The sequence below is a fragment of the Rhipicephalus microplus genome, chromosome 10 (assembly GCF_043290135.1).
Source record: "Rhipicephalus microplus isolate Deutch F79 chromosome 10, USDA_Rmic, whole genome shotgun sequence".
Taxonomy (NCBI): domain Eukaryota; kingdom Metazoa; phylum Arthropoda; class Arachnida; order Ixodida; family Ixodidae; genus Rhipicephalus; species Rhipicephalus microplus.
Genome location: NC_134709.1, coordinates 5,851,948 through 5,873,517, shown reverse-complemented (window position 1 = coordinate 5,873,517; position 21,570 = coordinate 5,851,948). Strand labels below are relative to the sequence as shown.

At 48.9% G+C, this 21,570-nt stretch overlaps 1 protein-coding gene across 5 annotated transcripts in view; it reads right to left on the bottom strand.

The window, feature by feature from the left end:
- Nucleotides 1-15,423, bottom strand: part of LOC119180912 (uncharacterized) — a 46,112-nt gene extending 30,689 nt beyond the window's left edge. The window contains exons 1-5 of one of the 5 annotated variants that reach the window (XM_075874924.1): nucleotides 14,973-15,423; nucleotides 13,878-13,982; nucleotides 10,475-10,740; nucleotides 7,174-7,947; nucleotides 887-1,072 (exon numbers count right to left, since the gene is read on the bottom strand). In XM_075874924.1, the coding sequence (XP_075731039.1) occupies nucleotides 887-1,072; nucleotides 7,174-7,947; nucleotides 10,475-10,702 (1,188 nt within the window). In that variant the 5' untranslated portion in view covers nucleotides 10,703-10,740; nucleotides 13,878-13,982; nucleotides 14,973-15,423. Of the gene's footprint in view, nucleotides 1-886; nucleotides 1,073-7,173; nucleotides 7,948-10,474; nucleotides 10,741-13,877; nucleotides 14,927-14,972 lie in introns of those variants that run through there. The other 4 variants (XM_037432049.2, XM_075874925.1, XM_075874923.1 and 1 more) reach the window with 4 other exon arrangements.
- Between the last annotated feature and the right edge of the window lie 6,147 nt (nucleotides 15,424-21,570).

Genomic DNA, 21,570 nt, shown 5'->3' with positions numbered 1-21,570 from the left:
ACGAACACTTGCAAATCAAATACTCATTCATTGGAGAGTTTGCAGGGTCAGGCGCTGCGTATCTGCCTAGGACTGCCTTGATGCGCTTCTACTAATGCCACAATCGTGCTTGCCAAAGACCATCCGGTCAGGACATATAGAGTTGTGGATTGCCTCAGAGCGCACATTAGACATGCTAGCCGTATCCCCGACCACCACTTGGGCCTTCTACTCTCCGAAAGACCACGTGCTACGTTTTCAGATGTCATAGTCAAGCACCTAAACAGCATTCCATCAGGATATGCGCCAGCTACGAGAATTGCAGGGGGCAAAGAAAATACGTCACCCGTGCCTCGAGACCTTGAGCACTTTTTCTTTTTTCCTCTTCTAATCCGTGGCTTTCTCATTGTGATCGCGCGCGCACATGTGGGCAAGTCGTGGCCTCCCGGGGCGATCTCTAACAACCGCGCACGCCATGTTCAAATCAGCCAATGGCTGATAAATGGGTTTGCTACGAGTGATTTTTGAGCGTCTTCTGTCATTTGTCGAGAGAAGAAAAAGCAATTTTTAGCTGACTGGTAATTTATTGCGAATTCCAGGCCGCGTGCTGCGCTATAATACTTCGCTCACGTGTTGCCGGGAGCCTATACTACAGATTGGCAGCGTTTTCTGACCATGCTCAAAAAGTGTTGCAGGGCCCCTTTAAAGCTTGTGAATATTTTTTAAAAGAAAACGTTGTGGGATTCTCGGGCTGTTTTAACAAATGTTGGCGTACTAGTCTAGGGCTAAATTGACAATGATGCTCTTGCTATTCAAAAACAATTCCAATAGTATTCGATTCGCTTCTTAAAATCCCATGGCACTTACTCCTATCCAAAACTTGGCGTCAGAAGTGGTTGACTCTTACCAGTGCAGAGTCCGGTCTGTCGACAAAGCGCTTCGCCATGTGGAATCTCGGCAACCCAAGAAAGGCATACGTCCTCAGGTCTTCGGGATAGTACGTGGCGGCCGTCAGTGCCGACTCCGGCCCCACCTGGTTGTAGGCCGTCTTGTAGATTATTGAGTGCACCGGCGCGCAGTCTTGCCATATTATCTGCATGGCAGAGAAATTCATCCCAAGTAGCTTGTGCAAATAGTAAAAGTGTGTTCGAAGCGAATAGTGATTTGGATCGAATAATTTCGAACCAAATTGCAATGATATGTATATATAACATAATAATATATCTTATAAATAAAAAGGAACATATTTGTCATGACCAAGCCAACCTGCACGATATTTTTTTAATTGAAAGAAAGACTGTACGAAGACCTTTTTTTTTTTGCATTAACGGAAGTGGTAACAACTTTGAATAGTAGAAGAATTTGCCTTTCGGTACAGTCTCAGAGAGAAACAGTAAAAGATGCTACGTTTTAAAATTTGCTATACTTAGGGCTTATAAGTTGGTATAACAAGCTTTTAAACTGACCAAAATATAAAGAGAAAAACAGAATGAATGTGAGGGTAATTCCTTAAAAACTTGATTTGGGGCTTCGGTGAAGTGCGTATTTCTCCTGAATACGTGTTTTGACTGTTTAGCACAACTTTACTGCAGTGAAACCATTTTTACATGCAAACTAATACGTTTGGACAGGTGCTTTTTGGTTTAGCATCCCTACACTGCAGTGAAACCATTTTTACATGCAAACTAATACGTTTGAATAGGTGCTTTCCGGTTTAGCATCCCTACACTGCAGTGAAACCATTTTTACAAAGCGTTACATGCGGGTTAATATGCGCCTATTCGTTCGTTTTGAATAATTCGACATTCTCAATATTTTAAATTACACTCGAAGCGAATTCAAATACTACATCATCTTTTGAATATTCGAAGGATTCGAATATTCGCACAAGCCTAGGAAGTGCGCTATACCGTGACGAGAAACTGGTGGTTTCACATTTGATTCGCCGCAAGCGCATGTGTGCGAAAAGCGCTTCGAAGAGAGTGACATCTTTCGCATTAACCTGTGGCTAATCGGAAGAGTAGTTGTGAAAACGCCACACGATGTTCTAAAACGTTTGCCAGACACAGTGCTGAGGATTTTTACGGCATCCCGGCGTATTTTTCTAGTTGAAAAAGTGCAAAGCTCGCCCATCTATGAAGCGTCTGCACCGACACTGTGCACGGGCCTCTGTGACACAGCTGCAGCAGATAATGATGCAAGGTGCGCATACTGACCGCTTCTTCTTCGTTGCGTGCCAGTAATACAGAAGTTCGATGAGTGAAGTGCCCGGCATTTTCTTTTAAACAGGCACTGAGACGACCAGAAGTGTAGAGGAGATATATCCTAACAGACGGAGCTACGTGCAGCTCCTCAAAATTCAAAGCACATATCCGGTCCTTTGAATGCACCAAAAAACTGTACAAAACTTGCGCAAGCTGTAAAAGCGTGAAACGTGAATTTCCGATATCAATTAGTCATGAGAACGAGAGGATAATTTTTTGCGTCACATGTTGACGCTGCCAGCGCGAGACGCATTCCATCGATTTTTACGTTTAATGAGGCATTTAAGGCTTTCGCCTTTACAGTAAAAACAATAAAGGTACTGAAAAACACAGCATGAGTAAGCAACACAGTGTAAATGAACGGGAAACTGCATCACATGACCAACCGAACTTCACATGCACTTCGGCACGATAGAGATAAATAAACGCAAAACAAAACATGAAAACCAGGCGAAAGCCGTAAGAAGTATTGCTTGATCGTCGTCAATTGCCAAATTCGAAGCATTGATTCATTCAGACTGGCTGTTGGTTTGATAAATATGGGGCTATTTTAAGATATCTTCGTATATAAACACCAAATGTATATGTAACCTAAAGGATTGAATATGTGCTGTCAAGAGTTGCAACCACTGCACTTTTGTGACGCGTTAAGATTCACCAGAATCCTTCAAGAACTGAGGGTTGTCCTCATATATTCAATAGATGCTTCATAAAAATAAAAAGAAGCATGCTTTTATCGTGGTATCATATCTCTCAGCAGAAGCAGCACACGTTTGTCGCCATAGAATTTCTAGCTTCAATTTTTTCTGTATTCGAGCTTCCCCAAATTTTCTTGAAGGTAACGTCGCTCTGAAGATGTAATCAAACCTCACGGGTACATTTAATCACGTTTCACAGTTCGAACATTGCAGCGCAGAGACCGCTCCGATGCCCCCCTGCGTGCCGGCGAGAGAGAGCCCCTGCTGGTCGCTCCTGTCCCTACATCACACTTTCGACGAAGCTTCACGACCAGTAAAGTATTTTTGAAAGACCCTGGTATTGCACAAAGCTTGAGAACTCCCGCTATTCCCGAAAGGGCTGTTTCAAACGCAGTTAGCCCAAGCGCAGTGACGACTGCTGTGAACATACGAACATATTGATGAGTATGCATAAGTCGGTGAACTCAGACTCAGACCTAGCCATGAGTCTGAGTGAGTCTGCGTGAGTAATATTTTGGCGAGTCTGAGTGCGAGCCCCTTTAAAGAAAATTTTTGTGAGTGTGAGTTTAAGTGAGTTTGACCCAGAAAAATTTCGCTCAGCCTGAGTCTGAAGCGCAAAATATATTTCTAGATTAAGTCTGAGTGAGTTTAACATTCTTTTGCCGACCTATGGTCATATATACTCATCTTTAGCATTACTATAAGCCTTAGATAGATTAACATTTACACTCATGTCTATTGACACGTATCCGAAAGCAGTGTCACTCATACACTATAATTTATTATTTGTCAGGGGCGTGAATTACGTAGGGGGCTGCTTTGGCGTGCCCCCTCCACCACCAAATCTTCTAGAGAAGCTCTTGATAAATATGTCTGATGTAGTCACCTCTTCCAAGAAAAATAACCTAACTGGTTTGCGAGCGCTAATATCTGGCATCCCAAAGTACTATATCAAAGAGCGCCAAGAAGAGCGTGAATTACTTGGGATATTGGTGTTAAAGAGCATTTACACCTTGGTCGACAAAGCTAATTCTAGGCGGACCGACTCATCAGTCAACTCATTTGGACTCATTCACACTCAGACCAAGCCACGAGACTGAATGAGCCTGGGTAAGTAATGTTTTGGCGAGTTTTGAGTCCGAGTGAGTAAGGTACAAGAAAATTTTCGCGAGTGTGAGTCCGACTGAGAAAAGGTTTGGCGAGTCTGAGTCCGAGTGAGTTTAGAGCGCTAAATGTATTTCTTGAGTGAGTACGAGGGAGTTTTGCCGACCTATGTATGATACATGCAATGTTATGGTGTTCCTTAATTTTTTTATTTCATGGCCATGAAGTGCAAAGGAGCAGCCGGCGCCATAGAGTTTTCTAAAATTAACTAGAGGGGACTGTAGTGCTGCGATCGTGCAGCGACCCAGGGAATGATGGGTAGTACACACATTTGTCTAGTTTTCGTACTTGCGGGTGGTGAATCGTACTGGCGGCTTCATTTATTGCGGGTTACGGTTTCGTTTTAAAGAAAAGAACGAACCCTTTTGAACTGTGTGACCTGATTTGAAAAGGTAAGCTTTGAAAAAATAAGGTGGTGAAGCACAACCACTGAACATTTTCTGATTTTTTGTTTCGTGAGAAAACAGCTCCAAGCCACCCGAACACACACGGAGCCAGAAGCAGGCCAGAAGTACGAAGATTAGACAAATGTGTGTACTACCCATCATTCCCATACTCACTGAGCGCCGTGTGTTGCAGCTCCCGTAGACACTAGCGCCAGAGTTCTCTCTAGTGTATAATAGGAAGCTCTAAGGCCAGCGCCGCGTAATGGCGACAACTCATTCGATATTTATTGCGATAGCAATTATATAGACACTTTCGGGTAGATTTCACCACGTCACACTCTCTCTCTCTCTCTCTCTCTCTCTCTCTCTCTGTCTGTCTGTCTGTCTGTCTGTCTGTCTGTCTGTCTGTCTGTCTGTGTGTGTGTGTGTGTGTGTGTGTGTGTGTGTGTGTGTGTGTGTGTGTGTGTGTGTGTGTGTGTGTGTGTGTGTGTGTGTGTGTGTGTGTGTGTGTGTGTGTGTGTGTGTGTGTGTGTGTGTGTGTGTGTGTGTGTGCGCGTGTGTGTGTGTGTGTGTGTGTGTGTGTGTGTGTGTGTGTGTGTGTGTGTGTGTGTGTGTGTGTGTGTGTGTGTGTGTGTGTGTGTGTGTGTGTGTGTGTGTGTAAAGAAAAAGAATCCAGAAAAAGACTACGGCGCACGGAATCGAACTTGAGACCTCTGAAACACGAGTTCGAGGCATTATAACTATTGAACCACGGAGAGGCATGCCCGTCAGCGTTCAAACGGCAAGCCATTTATATCTACCAATTAAAGCTGTTGACGGGCATCTCGAGGGGAACTATCGTGTTTTCAGAATTACCAGCAAGATGGCACAATCAGCACGCGTCACTACATCGTCACGACGCGGCGGCGCGCGCTCTCATCTCCCACGCGAACCTAGCCCCGCGGAGAGGATGGAAGCAGACGCTTGCTCGCGCGCCCTTATCTCACGGTGGCGAAGATCGTACGCCTTAAGGCTGGTGCACACCGGCGACTAGCAGAGGTCGCGCGACAATTTGCGACTGGTCGCAAACAGTCGCAAACGGTCGCAAAGCGACTGCTTTGGCTTGTCGCTTCGTGACCGATTTTTCATTCGCGTGACTGCAGTCGCAAAGCTGCTGGAACCAATCGGCAATGCTCAATTTTTGTTCTTTTGTTTTTCATTGCGCTGGCTTCCTGCCGCCAGATACAAACGAGTGCGTTCCTCTGGGTCTGTGGCACCATGGCCACCACGGAATACTTGGCTTGGAGATGGCGGGGCGCAGCAGCTCGAGTAAAGTGTCGAATTTACGTGGCGGTATTCGCAAGAAGGTAAACACCGTCAAAGTAAAGAGAAAATAAATTGTGCACTATCTTTTCCCCGTATTCAGAACCGTTTTATTGTCTTGAACTTGATTTGTCACCGCCTTCAATGAAGCGCGCTTGGAACGCGTTTGTGCTTCATGCCTTGGCAACGACTTAAGACACCACGTTCGAGACGAGTTTGTGCTGTATTGTAGGCTGTGGCAAGCCAATTTAAATTCAAGGATTGTTTCTGAATACGTACGACTGTCGGAGACGCTCCTCGTCGTCTCAGTGCAGCTCGGTAGGCATGGCTGGCCAATTCTCGCGATTGAAAGCACGGTCACACCCACCACCGGTTTTTTTTTTTTTCTTTGGAGGCATCTGTGATGCCAGCGCTGACACCATGGCACAGCGCATCAGCACCATGACAATGTCTTGTTCTTCGCTTGAATCGAACTTGACCCTGTTGGGAACGCTGCGCGAGAACGGACGAAAACAATAAATGCGACGCGCCCGGTTTGCTCCGCTCACTCAGCTGGTGGTGATCAGCTGATCGGCGCCGGTCTCTAGAGTTCTCGCTGATAACGAGATCCGGACGTGACTCTCCGCTTTTGCGACTTCCGGTCGCTCGCATGCAGCCCCTGCCGGAGTGAACAACAGTCGCTTTTTGGTCGGCAGTCGCAAATGGTCACGCGACCACTGCTAGTCGCCGGCGTGCACCAGTCTTTAGGTGGCCTTGGGATTTCACCAGAACGATTCTGTTTAGTTACCAGGCGCACAACGGTCAATGCCATCGTTTCACGGTCTCCGTTTGCGAAAAGGGCACGCTTTTCAGACACAGCAATGTAACAATTGAAACGCTTATTCGCGTTTATATGTACCTGTGAGTACGTTTCGTGCGTCATTTGTGCCTGAGAAACGCAGGGCACGTTTCGATCTGCTTGCCATTCAGCGTGTGACCTTCCAATTTGTTCACATCGCGTTCATTGTTTCGCTTTTGCGGCAAAGCTATGACTTTTTTATTAAAACGAAAAACGTTACTGCTGATTCATGAAGTGAATGCTGAACGTAACTAAGCTAGGTCCTAAGGTTCATAATGTCTGTTGAAGTCACCGACTAGTATAAATGACAGACACATAAATGGACGGAAGACGCATGCACGGACGGACGGTGGGACGAACAGAGTATGCGATCTATTTTTAAACCATATACACGGCATGAATGCTCTATGTATGGTGTCACCGTATATTTAATACCCTTGTTTCATTCCGACGGGAAGCTACGACAACCACAGCGCCAACGGACATCGTGCGGGCTTATGGAGCTTCGCTTCTGAAAAAGAGAGGGTCTCACGTGCGCTTACCTCCTTGTCTACTGTACCCTCAACGGAGAGGTGGACCCGGAGCCTGGGTGCCGCCCTCCGGCACTCCCTCCAAACGCGGGGCGACACGCGGAGTCCCATCTCCGTGTACGTCGTCTGGATCAGGTGCAGGTCTCGAAGAGATGTGTAGCTCAGCAGGGTCACCAGGTCATCGTCCAGGTGCTGCGGCGAGATGTAGAGCACGGTCAGGTTGAGGAACACTCCGGCGTGCAGGAACGGGTGTGGCTCCTTGGAACAGTTGACAAGCCTCAGCGTGCGCAGCGTCGTCATGCACGTCTCGGCAACATCGTCGAGGAGAAACTTCGCCTCGTGGGGCTCCAGAAGCAAGTCGGTGAGAGCCAGGTGACGCAGTCCCGTGAAGCAACACATAAGGCGCTTCAGCGACTCGAGTAGCTTGCCTCCTGTGCCGAATACGCTGTCCTGCTGCCTCTGGCCGTCCGAATTGTTGCCAAGCAGGTGACAGCCGAAGGTGAACTCGAACCGTCTCAAGTGTCCTAGCGCGTTGTTGCGCTCACCGAAGTAGGCCATGATGACCATGAACTCGTACAGGTTGAAGAAGTTGGACATGGCCGGAATGAGAAGGTGCCGGATGTGACGGCCGATCTTGTGCACGCAGACCTGTGTCCGGTAGTGGTCCAGCAGGTGCTGGTAGCCCATGTAGTAGTTGAACTTGCGTCGCGTCATGGTCCGATCGTCAAGCACAAACACTGACCAGACGCGAGGCGAATAGAAGATGCGGTACCAGTTCCGGCAGACCTGCACGTATAACGGTTCGTATTGTCCAGGCTTCGATGGAACACCGTCTGGTGAAAGGCTTACATTTCTTACGAACAAACGAACACTACGAGTGAAAATAAAACAATTCAAGCATTTTTTTCTACATAATCATGAACCAACCAGTTCAAATATGCACCGCTGCAAACGGACACAAGATAAGGTAGCAACAAAAAAGGAATGTATGACGTTTTTAGACCTCTACAGGTCTCTTGGCACCTTTGGGCCCCATACACTTAACGGGTGGTGTCACCGTACTTGTGACTTGCGTGTTCTTTGCTGCAAGCATTTCTTATAGCTCTGATAAACATGATACGCATATTAAGATAAATTATTCTTTCTAAATCTTTTAACATCTTATTTATGTGGACAATTATCGGTTTCGGTTTCTGAGCAGCGCAATAGCAGTGTAGGTGGTTTGGCCATGCGATCACACAAGGCTGTGACGCATGTCGTGCTAAGTATCATCTGCTTTCGCACACACGTGCCCCAAAAGCACCTGCAAAACAAACGTGCCAACAGTTGTCATGGCTAGCTGCAGCAGTCGCGATGCTTTGGCTGTACGTACGCGGCAGACGTCCAGAGGTCAGTCACCTGACAGATCTAGTGTGACATCACTGTAATATTGTGTGCGACCTATGGCAGCCCTGTGAACCACACTTGTAAGATGTCAGATACGATTCACGCGCTTTCGTCGGCTAATTAGGCCCAGCGTCGTGGTAAAACTCAAAAACAAAGTGATTCAGTTGGTTGTGCTGAGTGCGGTGACTACCGACGCTATTCAAACCACCATAGGTGTCCGCTTTTGACTTTCATTTTAGAAACACGGCTTTTTCTTTCTTAGAAACTGCGGCCGCTTGTCTCCGCCTCAGTGTACTTCGTCCGCCCATGAAAAGGGCGTTAGCTTTCACAACTATCCTAAGGACCCACAGCTGAAAAAGTGGATAATTAAGCTTAATGGGAAAGAGTCACATGTATTCAAGCACTTTACTAACAGTGACTTCTGCTCTGCTCCTCTTCGGTAAGCTTGTAACCGTGTTAGAATGCCTCGCCAGTACACCTGAGTCATTTATTGCATGCCGGCTATAAACATAGGCGATTTAGACCAGGTACGGTACCGTCCCAAATAAAGCCTGCCACGAAGGCTTCTAGACAGGGGCCTTTGTGGCGCACGGGAGCCCCGTCTTTTTCAAGGCATGCTTTTGAAAAAGAAGGGGACTTTGTCAAAATATCGGCTAAAGAACGCTATAGGCCTGCGCGGAAGGCGCAGTCACAGCGAAAGCTATAGAAAAGCGGCTTTTCAGAGCCTTTTCTAAACACTCATTAAGTAACTGCTGCAAGCACACTTGCTTGATACCCACTTCGGCATTAATAATAAAAAAATAGGATAGCAGGCCGGCATTTGCTATGCTATATTTTGTTATGAGACAATGTCCCACAAAAGCGGTTAGATAGGCTCGGAGAGAGACGACGTGATTTTGGTGTAGGGCCCCTTTTGTGGGTATGCGCCGGTAAGAAGGATCATCATCTTCAGCTCTTGTTCTCCATCTTGGCTTGCGCGTTGGCGTGGTGTAAATATATCTTGAAACGCCTACTATCGCGTGTACCTTCACGTAACAATATTTTTCTTCATTCCTTTGAAAGTGTTTCTTCATTCCTTCCTTGAAAGTGTTTTCTTCATTCCTTCCTTGAAAGTGTTTAGCGCGGTATCGCGCTAAACACTTTCAAGGAATTTTGTGCCAATTGTTCATGCAGTGGCTGACGACGATGAGGAATTATGCCTGAAGAGGGTATGCGCTACAGTTAATAGCTGAACAAAAACAAGCTTTATGATGGGTTGAAACATTGGATCACCCACTCGTTACGCTATTCGCATTGTGCAACGACTCCTTGTTCTTTGAAAACGCTTTATAAGGCGTATTAACGCGATTGCTATCCCGACATCAAGCCTGCCTAAGGCAAAGTTTTCCAACAAGTATCGAGCATCGGCGTGGCTCAGTGGTAGAACAGTGGGCTGGCACTCAGCGGACCCGGTTTCAAGCCCTACTGTGTCATTGGTACTAGGTTTTCTTTTTCTAATTTCAACGCGATGTGTTACGGACACCGGCGTGTGTGTGTGTGTGTGTGTGTGTGTGTGTGTGTGTGTGTGTGTGTGTGTGTGTGTGTGTGTGTGTGTGTGTGTGTGTGCGTGTGTGTGTGTGTGTGTGTGTGTGTGTGTGTGTGTGCGTGCGTGCGTGCGCACGGGGGGTGCTAAGGGGCAGGAGCCTTGCCTAGCCACCTGAGAGGTTGGGGGCGCAAAGTCAGGCCCCTACGTTGTGATAAGCAGGGAGGGGCGCTGTGAGGAACCTTTGACTCTCGCCTTTTCCGCAAGGGGAGCCTCGCGCAAGCCTATGATTGTATCGGTCTTTGCAGGCTGGGTCCGTCAATTTTCCAAGCTATACCAACAGGCTCAACATCACTTTCTTCTACAGCAGTACGAGTCCGAATAAATCACAACACGACCTCGCACCTGCGACATGGAGTACCGGTCGGCGATGGGCACCATGCTGTACACAGTCTCCAGGAGGACGTCCGGCAGCGACGCCCATGGCCCCTGCTCCGAGTCCGGCGCCTCGCTGTCGACCAGCGCCCGAGGCCAGAAGCCGATGAAGGCCCGCGAGTCGTCGTTCTCCCCTTCCTCGTCGGGGGGCCGCGGAGACCGCTCGCGCAGGTACTCGCCCTCTACGGCGTACTCCATAGAGACCCTTCTTTCGCTGAGCTCAACGCCTACTGCATCTGTGGTCGATCATTTATTTTCGCGTTATCAGTGATCTCATCCAGAACTCTTACTCGTCAGGCTGGTCTCATGGTTATGGTGATCAAGTGCTGCCGTGGCTGCATTTTCTGTCGAGACGTAAATGCTTGAGGCCCGTTTACTTGATTAAGGTGCACGTTAAAGGTCTGACCACATGCACCCGTTGCAGCGCACCGTATTTTGACGCGGCGCCGCGCCCTCTCCGTGCAAAGAGAGTGGGTGCGCAGTTTCGCGTAGCCTTATTCCCTCTTCCTAATAGGAAAGGACGTGGCCCCAAGTCAGAAGCTCTGCAACGGATGCGTGTGGTCAGGCCTTTAAATAATACCATGGGGTAAAAACTTTCGGAGCCCTCCACTACTGCGTTCCTAATAATTATACCGTAGTTTTGAGTCATTAAACCATCAAATATTTTGTATTTTCACGACCACAATCTACTTTGACGCATGTTGATTCATATTTCGTCACTTTTACTATGGATAACTCTAGTCTAATGTAATTTTCGGCGCATCGGGTGCGATCTCGACCTTTCATCCAGTGGCTAAGGTATTCGGCTCCTGACCCATTGTGGGATCGAAACCCGGCTACGGCGGCTGCATTTTCGATGGAGGCAAAAACGCCGTAGGCCCAGGTGCTCAGATTTGGGTGCAAGCTAAACAACCCCAGGTGATCGAAATTTCCGGAGCTTTCCAATACGACATCTCTCATAATCATATGGTGGTTTTGGGACGTTAAACCCCACAAATCAATCAATCAAGGAACATGTGCCGCCGACTATACAACCAGACAAAACATATATTGAAACCGATGACAAGAAGGGCAGTACTCCCTTTCAAAATAAGAGTTTTTCAAGCACAACCAAGTGCGGCTGCATTTCCGATGGAGGCGGAAATGTTGTAGGCCCGTGTACTCAGATTTGGGTGCACGTTAAAGAACCCCAGGTGGTCGAAATTTCCGGAGCCCTCCACTACGGCGTCTCTCGTAATCATATGGTGGTGTTGGGACGTTAAACCCCACAAATCAATCAGCACAACCAAGTGACTTGCCCACACGAATTCGTAAAAAAAAATTGGCCCCGTATCTGCATGTTAATCTGCAAATGTCGTCGAAAGACGATAATCTTCCATGTGGAGAGAGTGAACAAAACATTTATTTGATGTTCTGCGCAAGAAAATCGGTGAATGGCATTCTGGAGGCGCTGCGCTATAGTGCCTCGAGCGTGCAGTGGAGGCGAACGAGCGCCTCAAGTCACGGCACACGTGAGACATGAGCGCCATCTAGCAGTTTTCTTGGAAAACAAAACGCGTGGCTCTGAGACGGGTGTGCGCGCCCGTGTCAGAAAAGATTAAGTGCAGAACGCAAGGCGACGGGTAGGTGCCACTACCGTCTCGTTTTAGCAAAGCGTTGGAAACACTCGCCTTTTCGTGCAAGCGTTGCATGGTCAGCGCAGCGTGATAAGCGCTACGGTCCTTAAATATACTTATGTATGCTTTTTCTAGTAAAAAATGCACACGCAGAATATATACGTGTTGTTATGGTGCCCCAGACTTGCGTAATAATTGCTTATTAATTCACCATTGCACAAGTATGAACGCTAAATCTTGAGCAACATTGGTGGGCAAAGCGGATCGGGTCAGCCGTTGTATCCAATGCCGTTAATAGTGGACAAACAGACAAAAGTACAGACAGACAGACCAGAATTTTTCTGTCGAAGGTCCCCAGGAAAGACTATCGTCTTAAAAAAAAAACACTCGATTTCCAATCGAGCAACCAACCGACCTCTCGTGGTACGACTTGCGCTTATCAGTCAGCGATCACGGTTCGCTCTTGGTCGCGATAGTCGACATCGAACTGCTTTTTCTAATGTTTGGCCACTTTGTCTGTCGTGCGGCGTACGTTATCGCGCCTTTTTTTATAGTTGAAGGTCTATACGCCACGTGGTGTGAAAACTGGCGAACTAAAAACGATATCACGAATTCCTGGGTATGTGCAACGAGCAATTTTAATCGAAAGCGACTTGTGTTCAACCACACGAACGAGCTATGCCAGTTCGTGGCCGTCTCCGACGACGCGGCGGCCGTCTCCGATGTCTCTAACTCGTAGCTGTTAGACCCGCACGCTAGTCATATAGTTCTGGGCATCTATCGATTTATAGGCTTTAAGCTCATCCCTTGTTGCGAAGCTTATGCCGGCAACAAGGTAGTCTTCAAAGGTTGATGGATTGATATGTGGCGTTTAACGTCCCAAAACAGCGATACGATTATGAGAGACGCCGTAGTGGAGGGCTCCGGAAATTTCGACCACCTGGGGTTCTTTAACGTGCACCCAAATCTGAGCACGCGGGCCTACACCATTTCCGCCTCAATCGGAAATGCAGCCATCGCAGCCGGGATTTGATCCGGCGACCTGCGGGTCGGCAGCCAAGTACCTTAGCCACTAGACCACCACGACGGAGCAATGCCACCGCAAATGTTCGTAGCAAAGTTTCGTCGAACCTCAGAGGTCATGCGCGTAAGCACTCACTCGCATTTCATCACGTACGCACAGGCATGCACACAACCTCTCGTTGCCGCTTCAAAAAGGGCGCGCCCAGACCACTGACGTGCCGGTAGAAACCATAGAGTTTCCCAAAATTAACTAGAGGGCACTCTGGCGCTGCGATCGTTCAGCGACCATGGGAATGATGGGTAGTACACACATTTTGCCCAGTCTTCGTACTTGCGGACGGCGAATCGTACTTGCGGCTTCGTTTATTGCTGTGTTTAGGTTTTCTTTTGAGAGAAAGATTCAACCCATTTGAACTTCATGACCCGATTTTGAAAGGAAAGTCTAAAAAAATAGGATGCTGAAGCGCAACCGCTGAACATTTGCTAATATTTGTTTCGTGAAAAAACAACTTCAAGACACACGAACACACACGGAGCCAAAAGCAGGCCACAAGTACGAATATTAGACAAATGTGTGTACTACCCATCATTCCCATGCTCGCTGTAGCGCCGTGTGTTGCAGCTCCCATAGCGCCAGAATTCCCTCTAGTGTATATTAGGAAACTCTATGGTAGAGAAAAACGCCGCTAGCGCCCCAAGCGGATGACGTCACGTGCAACTCTCCTATAGCTTACAGAAAAGTCCACTTTCAGCAGTGCAGTTTTGGGTCTGCAGTAGTCTGCATAGTGCACACAAAGACTCGGGCGTGTGTGGGCAAGCCCAACTTTCGTGTGGATCAGCTGCGAGGGAAATAGAAGGAAAAAGAGGAGCAAAGAGTGACATAAAGAGCATGGCGGAGGAGGGTGGAGGCGAGGAGAATTGAATTAAAAACAATCAATCTTCGAGGCGGGAAGGGAAGCAGGATTCCGAATGTAAGTGTCGCAACCACTCGGCTATCTACGTGGTAGCGGAACGAGCATAACGCTTTTTGGGCGAGAGAGCGATAATATGATAAATAAAGAGAGGAGGAATAGCTGACCAGCCGAAAGCGCGACAAAACAGCATCCCGCAGCTATAGGTTGGCGGGACCGCAGCCGCAAAAGGGGCACATGTCCCGCCTTAATAGGGATGTCTACAGATTAGCAACATAATGAGCTGCTTTCAACAGCGCTTTAACCAATTTTGAGATACGCATGGAATAGAAAGGTTAAGCCATTATTTGTAGCTTAACTCGCAGATCCAGCACATATACGCGTAAACTTGGTCAAACCACGCGCAACTAATCTCCGGCCATCTTGGCTGAGGGCCAACTCAGCAAATTATTGCCGCCGTGGCTACTATAGATATCTTGCTGGTTTAGGGAGCAGTTAGTTGTACCGGAAAGCTTGATTTAAGACCTCTGGACGATGAATGTCTTTAGATTTTGCCTGGAGTTTCCAGTGCACCCTCAGACTACAACTGCCCTAGAAAAAATCAGAACCATCAAAGAGTAGTTCAGAAACGGAAGTCGCGTCAGCTGTGCTCAACCCCACTTCAAGGAAACGGACGCTCGCTTTTAATGCGCAGCGGAGGCCCGTAATTGTCACGAGGTATGCGTTGCGCCGTGTCCGCGCACGTACACACACGCGCACACACAACAGCTGACTACAGTCGACACCACTTCGAAGACGCAAAACGCCCGGATAGCTTAGCACACAGCATACGGCGTCGAAGTCGTGCACATACATGCTACCTTCCGGAGATTGGCAGGATCTTTAGCGAGAACTACGTAAGAGACAAAAGTTTCTCACCTCGAGACAGCAGCTGCAGAAATCAACCACGAGCCGGTGGAAGCCGCCATGTCTTCGGTTGCTCTCTCCGCTCGCCGGCGGCCTTTCCGAGAGCAGGCTACCGCGTGTGCCGGGGGCAAGGAGGAAAGGACGAGAGCCTTTCCCTTCAAGACTCTGCGAACCTTGGGTTTCCCCTCAAAGGCACCCAAAAATAACTGCGGCGACGAGCCGCGTGTTCTTTTGTGTCTTGTTTCTGCCACGCGGTACCCGCTGCACAGCGAGGCGCAGTTGTGCGAGCAAGGTGCCAAGCAGCACGGCAACAGAGTGTGCCCATCGACACTTTCGGACCACGGCGATTGCACGTGTGCGCAATCGGCTGCACTTTGCTTTATACTCCACCCTCACCACAGCAACCAGCCAAGTGCGGTCCACTTCCTGGGGTGCTATGCAGGATGATCCGAGGCAGGGGAAGGCACACCTATAGCACGTGCCCCCGCCCCCCGCCCCCCACGCCGAATGTTTTTTTCGCCATGGCATATATAGCGAAAAATTACCATCCTAAGGGGGTGCCCCTTCCAGAATCAAGGTGATGCCTCCCCCCTCCTCCAAAAAAAAAAAAATTCTGGCTACGCGCCTGATCTGAGAGGAGGAGGAAGGGAAGAAATGAAAGGCAGGGAGGTCAACCAGACGCACGTCCGGCTTGCTACCCTGCACTGGGGGAAGGGGTGAGGGGATTAAAGGAGAAGACAGAGAGAAGTGAAGGGCAACGTGTCCGTAGATGTGACCTTGTCCATTGCACGCTTATAAGCGGTCGCGTAGTCCGGTCGTCTTTAGAAAACTTAGCAATGCCCGCGTCGCTTTGCTGGCCTGCGACGCGTAGAGCTATGAACCAAGGATCTTCTCTTCGGAGAAAGGTCTACTGTCTAGTGTCTCTAACGTTTCGCGTAGCAAGTTGCGTTCGCTTGCAAAACGTTCACATGAACACAGTAGATGTTTTATTGTCTCGTCAGTGTCGCACGATTCACATCGGGAGCTATCCGCCATTCCTATGCGAAAGGAGTACGCCTTTGTAAAAGCTACTCCTAACCACAGGCGGCACAGTAAAGTTGCATCCTGGCGGGAGAGGTCCGATAGAACTTGAAGCTTTCTCGATGGGTCCAATTTGTGTACCTGATCTGAGCTTCCCAGGTAGACCAGTTTGCTCCGAGCTCGCTCTGCGGCGGCCATGGCATGAAGACAGTGCGGAGCGCGTTGACAAAAATGGCTGCATGAACGCGTGTAACGTCGGAAACGTATGTGGGACATTTGCAGCGGTTAATAAAGAAACACCGCGTGCGAACAGGTCAGCGCCGTCGCTTAGTCAACATTTTAACAGTGCAGCGACATCAGCGTGATTGTCGCGTTATCTTTTTGCCGACTCAACACGCGCCTCGTATACAGGCATGTTCGTGGGCGTTTGTCCTCTTTCGCTGAATAAAACTTGTTGTTGGGCTAGTTGGTTATTCGTCAAATTGAAAGATATATAGCGCAACCTTGACTCTCGCAAACACTCCCCCCCCCCCCTCCCGAGTAACACACACGGCACTCAGAGCTCACTACCAACTGTTCATTGCTCCTGAATGATTTTCTTATATACGTACAGATGAATGCGCAAAGACAATAACGAACAGAGCTGTGCATGTGGAAAGCATACAACGCGTGATGTATAAGCGCCACCACACAACAAGGAACAAGTAAAGAAAAAGGTAATACGAAAAGCAGATAAACCAGCTAGAATAACTAAATACTTGCCTCCAGAAAATATATCTCCCGTTGATGCAACACCAAAGACGACTCGCTGTTGGCTGTTAGCGCTGTTGACAAGAACGTTTAACCTGTTAAAAAAAAGTGCTGTGTGCGTTAAATCGAAATTCACCGCGTTCTGTCGGGAAGTAGGACTGCCTATGCTAGCTAGCACCCTATAGCAAGCAGCAAAACCTGTCCTTCCTCATTTATTCCTTAACCTGAACGTCTCTTTTTTTTTCGCCAAAAACCCACAAAGTGGACATGCATTTCAGAACCACCGTTAGTGAAAATGGTTCATGACAGGGCAACGTTAGTGAATTCCTTTTAAACAAACTAATGTTTTTTATGTCAGTGATCCTCTCCGCACCAAAAGCTCTAGTGATGTCGGTGATTTCATATAGACTAACCAGCAGATTTTGCTTTCATTGTAATAGCAATTACATGGACACCCTCGGCTGGATTTTGCCGTCGATGTCGGCGTCACTCAACGTACATGTATACGTATCTATAAATATGAAAATGCAAGAAAGGAAAAGAAAAAGCTCGGAAAAAGACTACGGCGCGCGTAATCGAACTTGGGTCCACTGAATCGTGAGTGCGCGGCGTTAACCACTGAGCCACCGAGGAGCACATCCTTCAACATTCAAACGGCAAGCTATTTATATCTACCATCTACCACTGCTGACGGGCTTCTCGGGAGAAACTATCGTGTTTTCAGCATTACCAGCAAGATAGCGCAATGAGCGCGCGTCGCCACATCGCGCGGTGGTGTGCGCTCTAATCTCCCACGTGTACTTTGCTCCGCTTAGAGGAGGGGAGCGGCGCACCATCGCGCACCCTTATCTCGCGGTGGGAAGGAGGGAAGGATCGTACGTCTTGGCTGGCCTCGGGCTTTACCTGGAACGATTCTGTTTAGTTACCGGGCGCACAGAGGTCGCTGCAATCATTGCAGTCTTCGTTCGCGAAAAGCGCACGCTTTCCAGATGGGGTTTAACGTCCCAAAACCACCATATGATTATGAGAGACGCCGTAGTGGAGGGCTCCGGAAATTTCGACCACCTGGGGTTCTTTAACGTGCGCCCAAATCTGAGCCACGGGCCTACAACATTTCCGCCTCCATCGGAGGTGCAGCCGGGATTCGAACCCGCGACCTGCGGGTCAGCAGCCGAGTACCTTAGCCACTAGACCACCGCGGCGGGGCACACACGCTTTTCAGACACAGCGAAGTAACAACTGACATGCCTCATTTGTGCGTGAGAAACGCGGGGCACGTTTCGATCTGCTTTCCATTCTGCGCGTGACCTTCCAATTTGTTGCTATCGCGTTCATTGCTTCGCCATTGCGGCAAAGCTGCGACTTATTTCAGTAGATGTTGAAGACTTGTTCTATTCTGTCTCTCACGATGAGCTTTTGACATCGGTCCGAAAGTGCATAGAAGATAATGGTGACGTTTTTATAAACAATGCGGGCGTGTCCGTTGAAGACTTTTTAGCGGTTTTAGAATTTTATCTTAAAGGAGCACTGACATCAAATTTTAGAATCTGAATGTGCCCTTCCTGCGATTGCTCGGTGTGCGTAGGTCATCTTGGTCAAATTTGAATGGAAACCGTCACGTGGAAGTTATTTTATTTCGGCGGCAAGCAGCACACGAGAGTTTGATAGAAATCGGAGTGCCCTGCCACATCGACAATAGTGCTACGTGTTCAGCGTGATACATTTCACAAATACCATCCTGAGGGACGATGCGCTGGTAGCGATGACGTGCACGATCAGAGTGTTCTTATCGTGGCGCCGAATTCTGTAAACGCACTTGCTCATCGCGTCTGATCTTCGTCACACCGTTTTGAATGATTTCATGAGATTACCAAGATTCAAACCACCTTTAAAAGAACAGCGAAAGAAAAGAGTATTATTAAACGTGTGCTTGTCGGTCAGCATGTCGGGGAATCGTTGCCGTCGTCTCCTTCGAAGCACGGAAAAAGCGCAATGAGGGTGTCTTTTCATATCACGTATGTGTTACACGCCAACGCGACATGAAAGTGGAACAGCGTATAGTCAGATTTCATCGCTAACAAGTAACACACAGGTATCGTTGAATTTTCGTCCATCTGTATACTTCGCGTACGCGTAATACCGTGTTACTACCGTCGCAACCGCGACACGCTGGATAGGTGGGGCCAACTGGAGGCGCAAAGAAGAACCTGGCAAGCCGGCAACGTATTCTATTCCTTCGCTGATGCTCATTTCCGATAGCGATAATCCATTGACCCCTCTGCGTATACCACGCAAAAACACACCAATTGTTCAGCGAACTGGGAGCGCGGGAGGCGCACGAAGCAAAGAGGAGGCACATAGCACAAGCGCTCATGCTGTGTGCCTCCTCTTTGCTTCGTGTGTGCGTTTTTCCCACGCTCCCAGCTCGCTGAACAATTATGAATTGCCCCGCCGCGGTGGTCAAGTGGCTAAGGTACTCGGCTGCTGACCCGCAGGTCGCGAGATCGAATCCCGGCTGCGGCGGCTGCCTTTCCGATGGAGGCGGAAATGTTGTAGGCCCGTGTGCCAGATTTGGGTGCACGTTAAAGAACCCCAGGTGGTCGAAATTTCCGGAGCCCTTCACTACGACATCTCTCATAATCATATGGTGGTTTTGGGACGTTAAACCCCACATATCACTCAGGAACTGGGGCGACACAGGATCCTATACAGATTATTTGTCCTTGTAGATAGGGCTTGTCGTCAAAAGTGATAAAAGTGACATTAAAGGTGCACTGACATAAAATTTACTCATGCCAAGATTTTTGCGTCAGCGAGTAGCTATAAACCCCGCGAAGGGGAGGGGGGGGGGGGGTCTGCAACTTGTAGTGAAGAAGATGAATGCTACTCAGAAGGGCAGGGGGTATGACTCAGTCGGTGAAGAAGACGACGTTTGGTTGGCTGGGGACTCAGGCTAGTTCCGCCATTACCACTTGACGTGTCGTGACCGCTCTCCTGTTTTATAAAAGAGTGCCACTCTAAAACGCCTCATTATAATTGGTGGAGGTGCTGGGTAACGCCTAATCCTGGAACTGCGAAACCGTACGTTGCCTCCAGTTGCTACGATGTCCACGGACGAAGATCAGCAGGCGGCCGCCTCGGCTCCAACTACTGCAGCTCCTGTCTGTCTTGGCTCCTTTCGGCAACGCGATCCACCTACCTTCAGTGGAACCGATGACAAAGACGTGGAAGACTGGCTCGACGAATACGACCGGGTGAGCAAGCACAACAAGTGGGAAGATGCGCACAAGCTTACTGTCGTCCAATTTTATTTGACCGACGTCGCCAGTCTGTGGTACCGCAATCACGAGAGAGACCTCCCCACCTGGTCGGCCTTCCGAACGGCGTTTGCGGACTTGTTTGGCCGTCCAGCGCTTCGCAAACTACGGGCCGAACAGCGCTTGCGTACCAGGGCTCAGCAGAATGGTGAGAATTACACAAGTTATATCGAAGATGTGGTCGACCTTTGCCGGCGCGTCAACTCGGACATGACAGAAGCCGAGAAGATCAAACACATCTTGAAAGGCGTGACTGACGACGCATTTCAGATGCTTGTCGCCAAAAGCCCGCAAACGGTAGCGGAAGTGATCCAACTGTGTCAGAGCTATGATGAGCTGTGGAAACAGCGTGACACCACTCGTCGTGCCACCGCGCCATGTGCAACAATCTCCGCTTTAACATCGGCTGGCTCTATAGATCACACCACTTTGCTTCTCGAGATCAAGCAATTTGTACGAGAGGAGGTCGCACGCCAGTTGTCCCTCGTGCCTTATACCTCCGAAGGTGCCCCATCTACTTTAGCGCCATCAATACAGCGAGTAGTCCAGGAGCAAGTGTCCGAGGCGCTACCAGCAGCTCACGCACCACCTGTGGCTGCTCCATTAACCTATGCCGAAGCACTGAACGGAACCCGACGTCCACCTGTCGCGAACGGCCACGTTTCTTTGTCGCGAACGCCTACGTCCACGCGTCCCTTTGTCGTACAGACTGAGCCTATGTACCAGGCTGCCCGTCCGTTCTCCCGACCACCACCTCCACGCTTTCAGAACCCTTGGCGCACTCAAGACAACCGCCCCATATGCTTCGCCTGTGGAATTGCGGGTCACGTGGCACGATTTTGTCGACGGCGTGAGTTTTTTCTGCGTGACGACATCAGGCCCAACAAATATGATTTACCCCCACGACCGGAGCCGGCTGTATATGGCGAGACTACCACCATGGACACATTTTCACCTCGCCGGAACTTCAACAGACACCGGTCGCCTTCACCTCAACGCCGTTCCCTTTCCCCTATGCTACGTCGACCTCGCCCTGTCCCTGAGGAAAACTAGGAGCCGCAGTTCCGGGGGCAAGAACTGCGGATCTTTCGAACTCCACAAGACCTTGTTTTTCGCCGTCCAACGTCGTTGCTGTCTCCGTTGAAGGTATACCTGTTTTTGCATTGGTCGATACTGGCGCCGCAGTGTCTGTAATGACTGAAAAACTTTGCCGTCGACTAAAAAAAGTTACAATGCCTCTACACGACTTCGTTTTAAGCACTGCGAGCGAGCAACGAATTCGCCCTTTTGCTGCATGCACAGCACGTGTCGTTATTGCTGACAATATTTATGTCGTCGAGTTTGTAGTGCTCCCGCAGTGTTCCCATGACATTATATTAGGCTGGGACTTTCTCTGCACTCATCATGCCGTCATCGACTGTGCTCGCGCGGAAGTGGAGTTCGCGCCGTTATGCGACGCTGCTTCACTCGACTCGTCCCTTTCACCTGCAAAAGTTTTCGTGGCCGCCGACACTTCGATACCC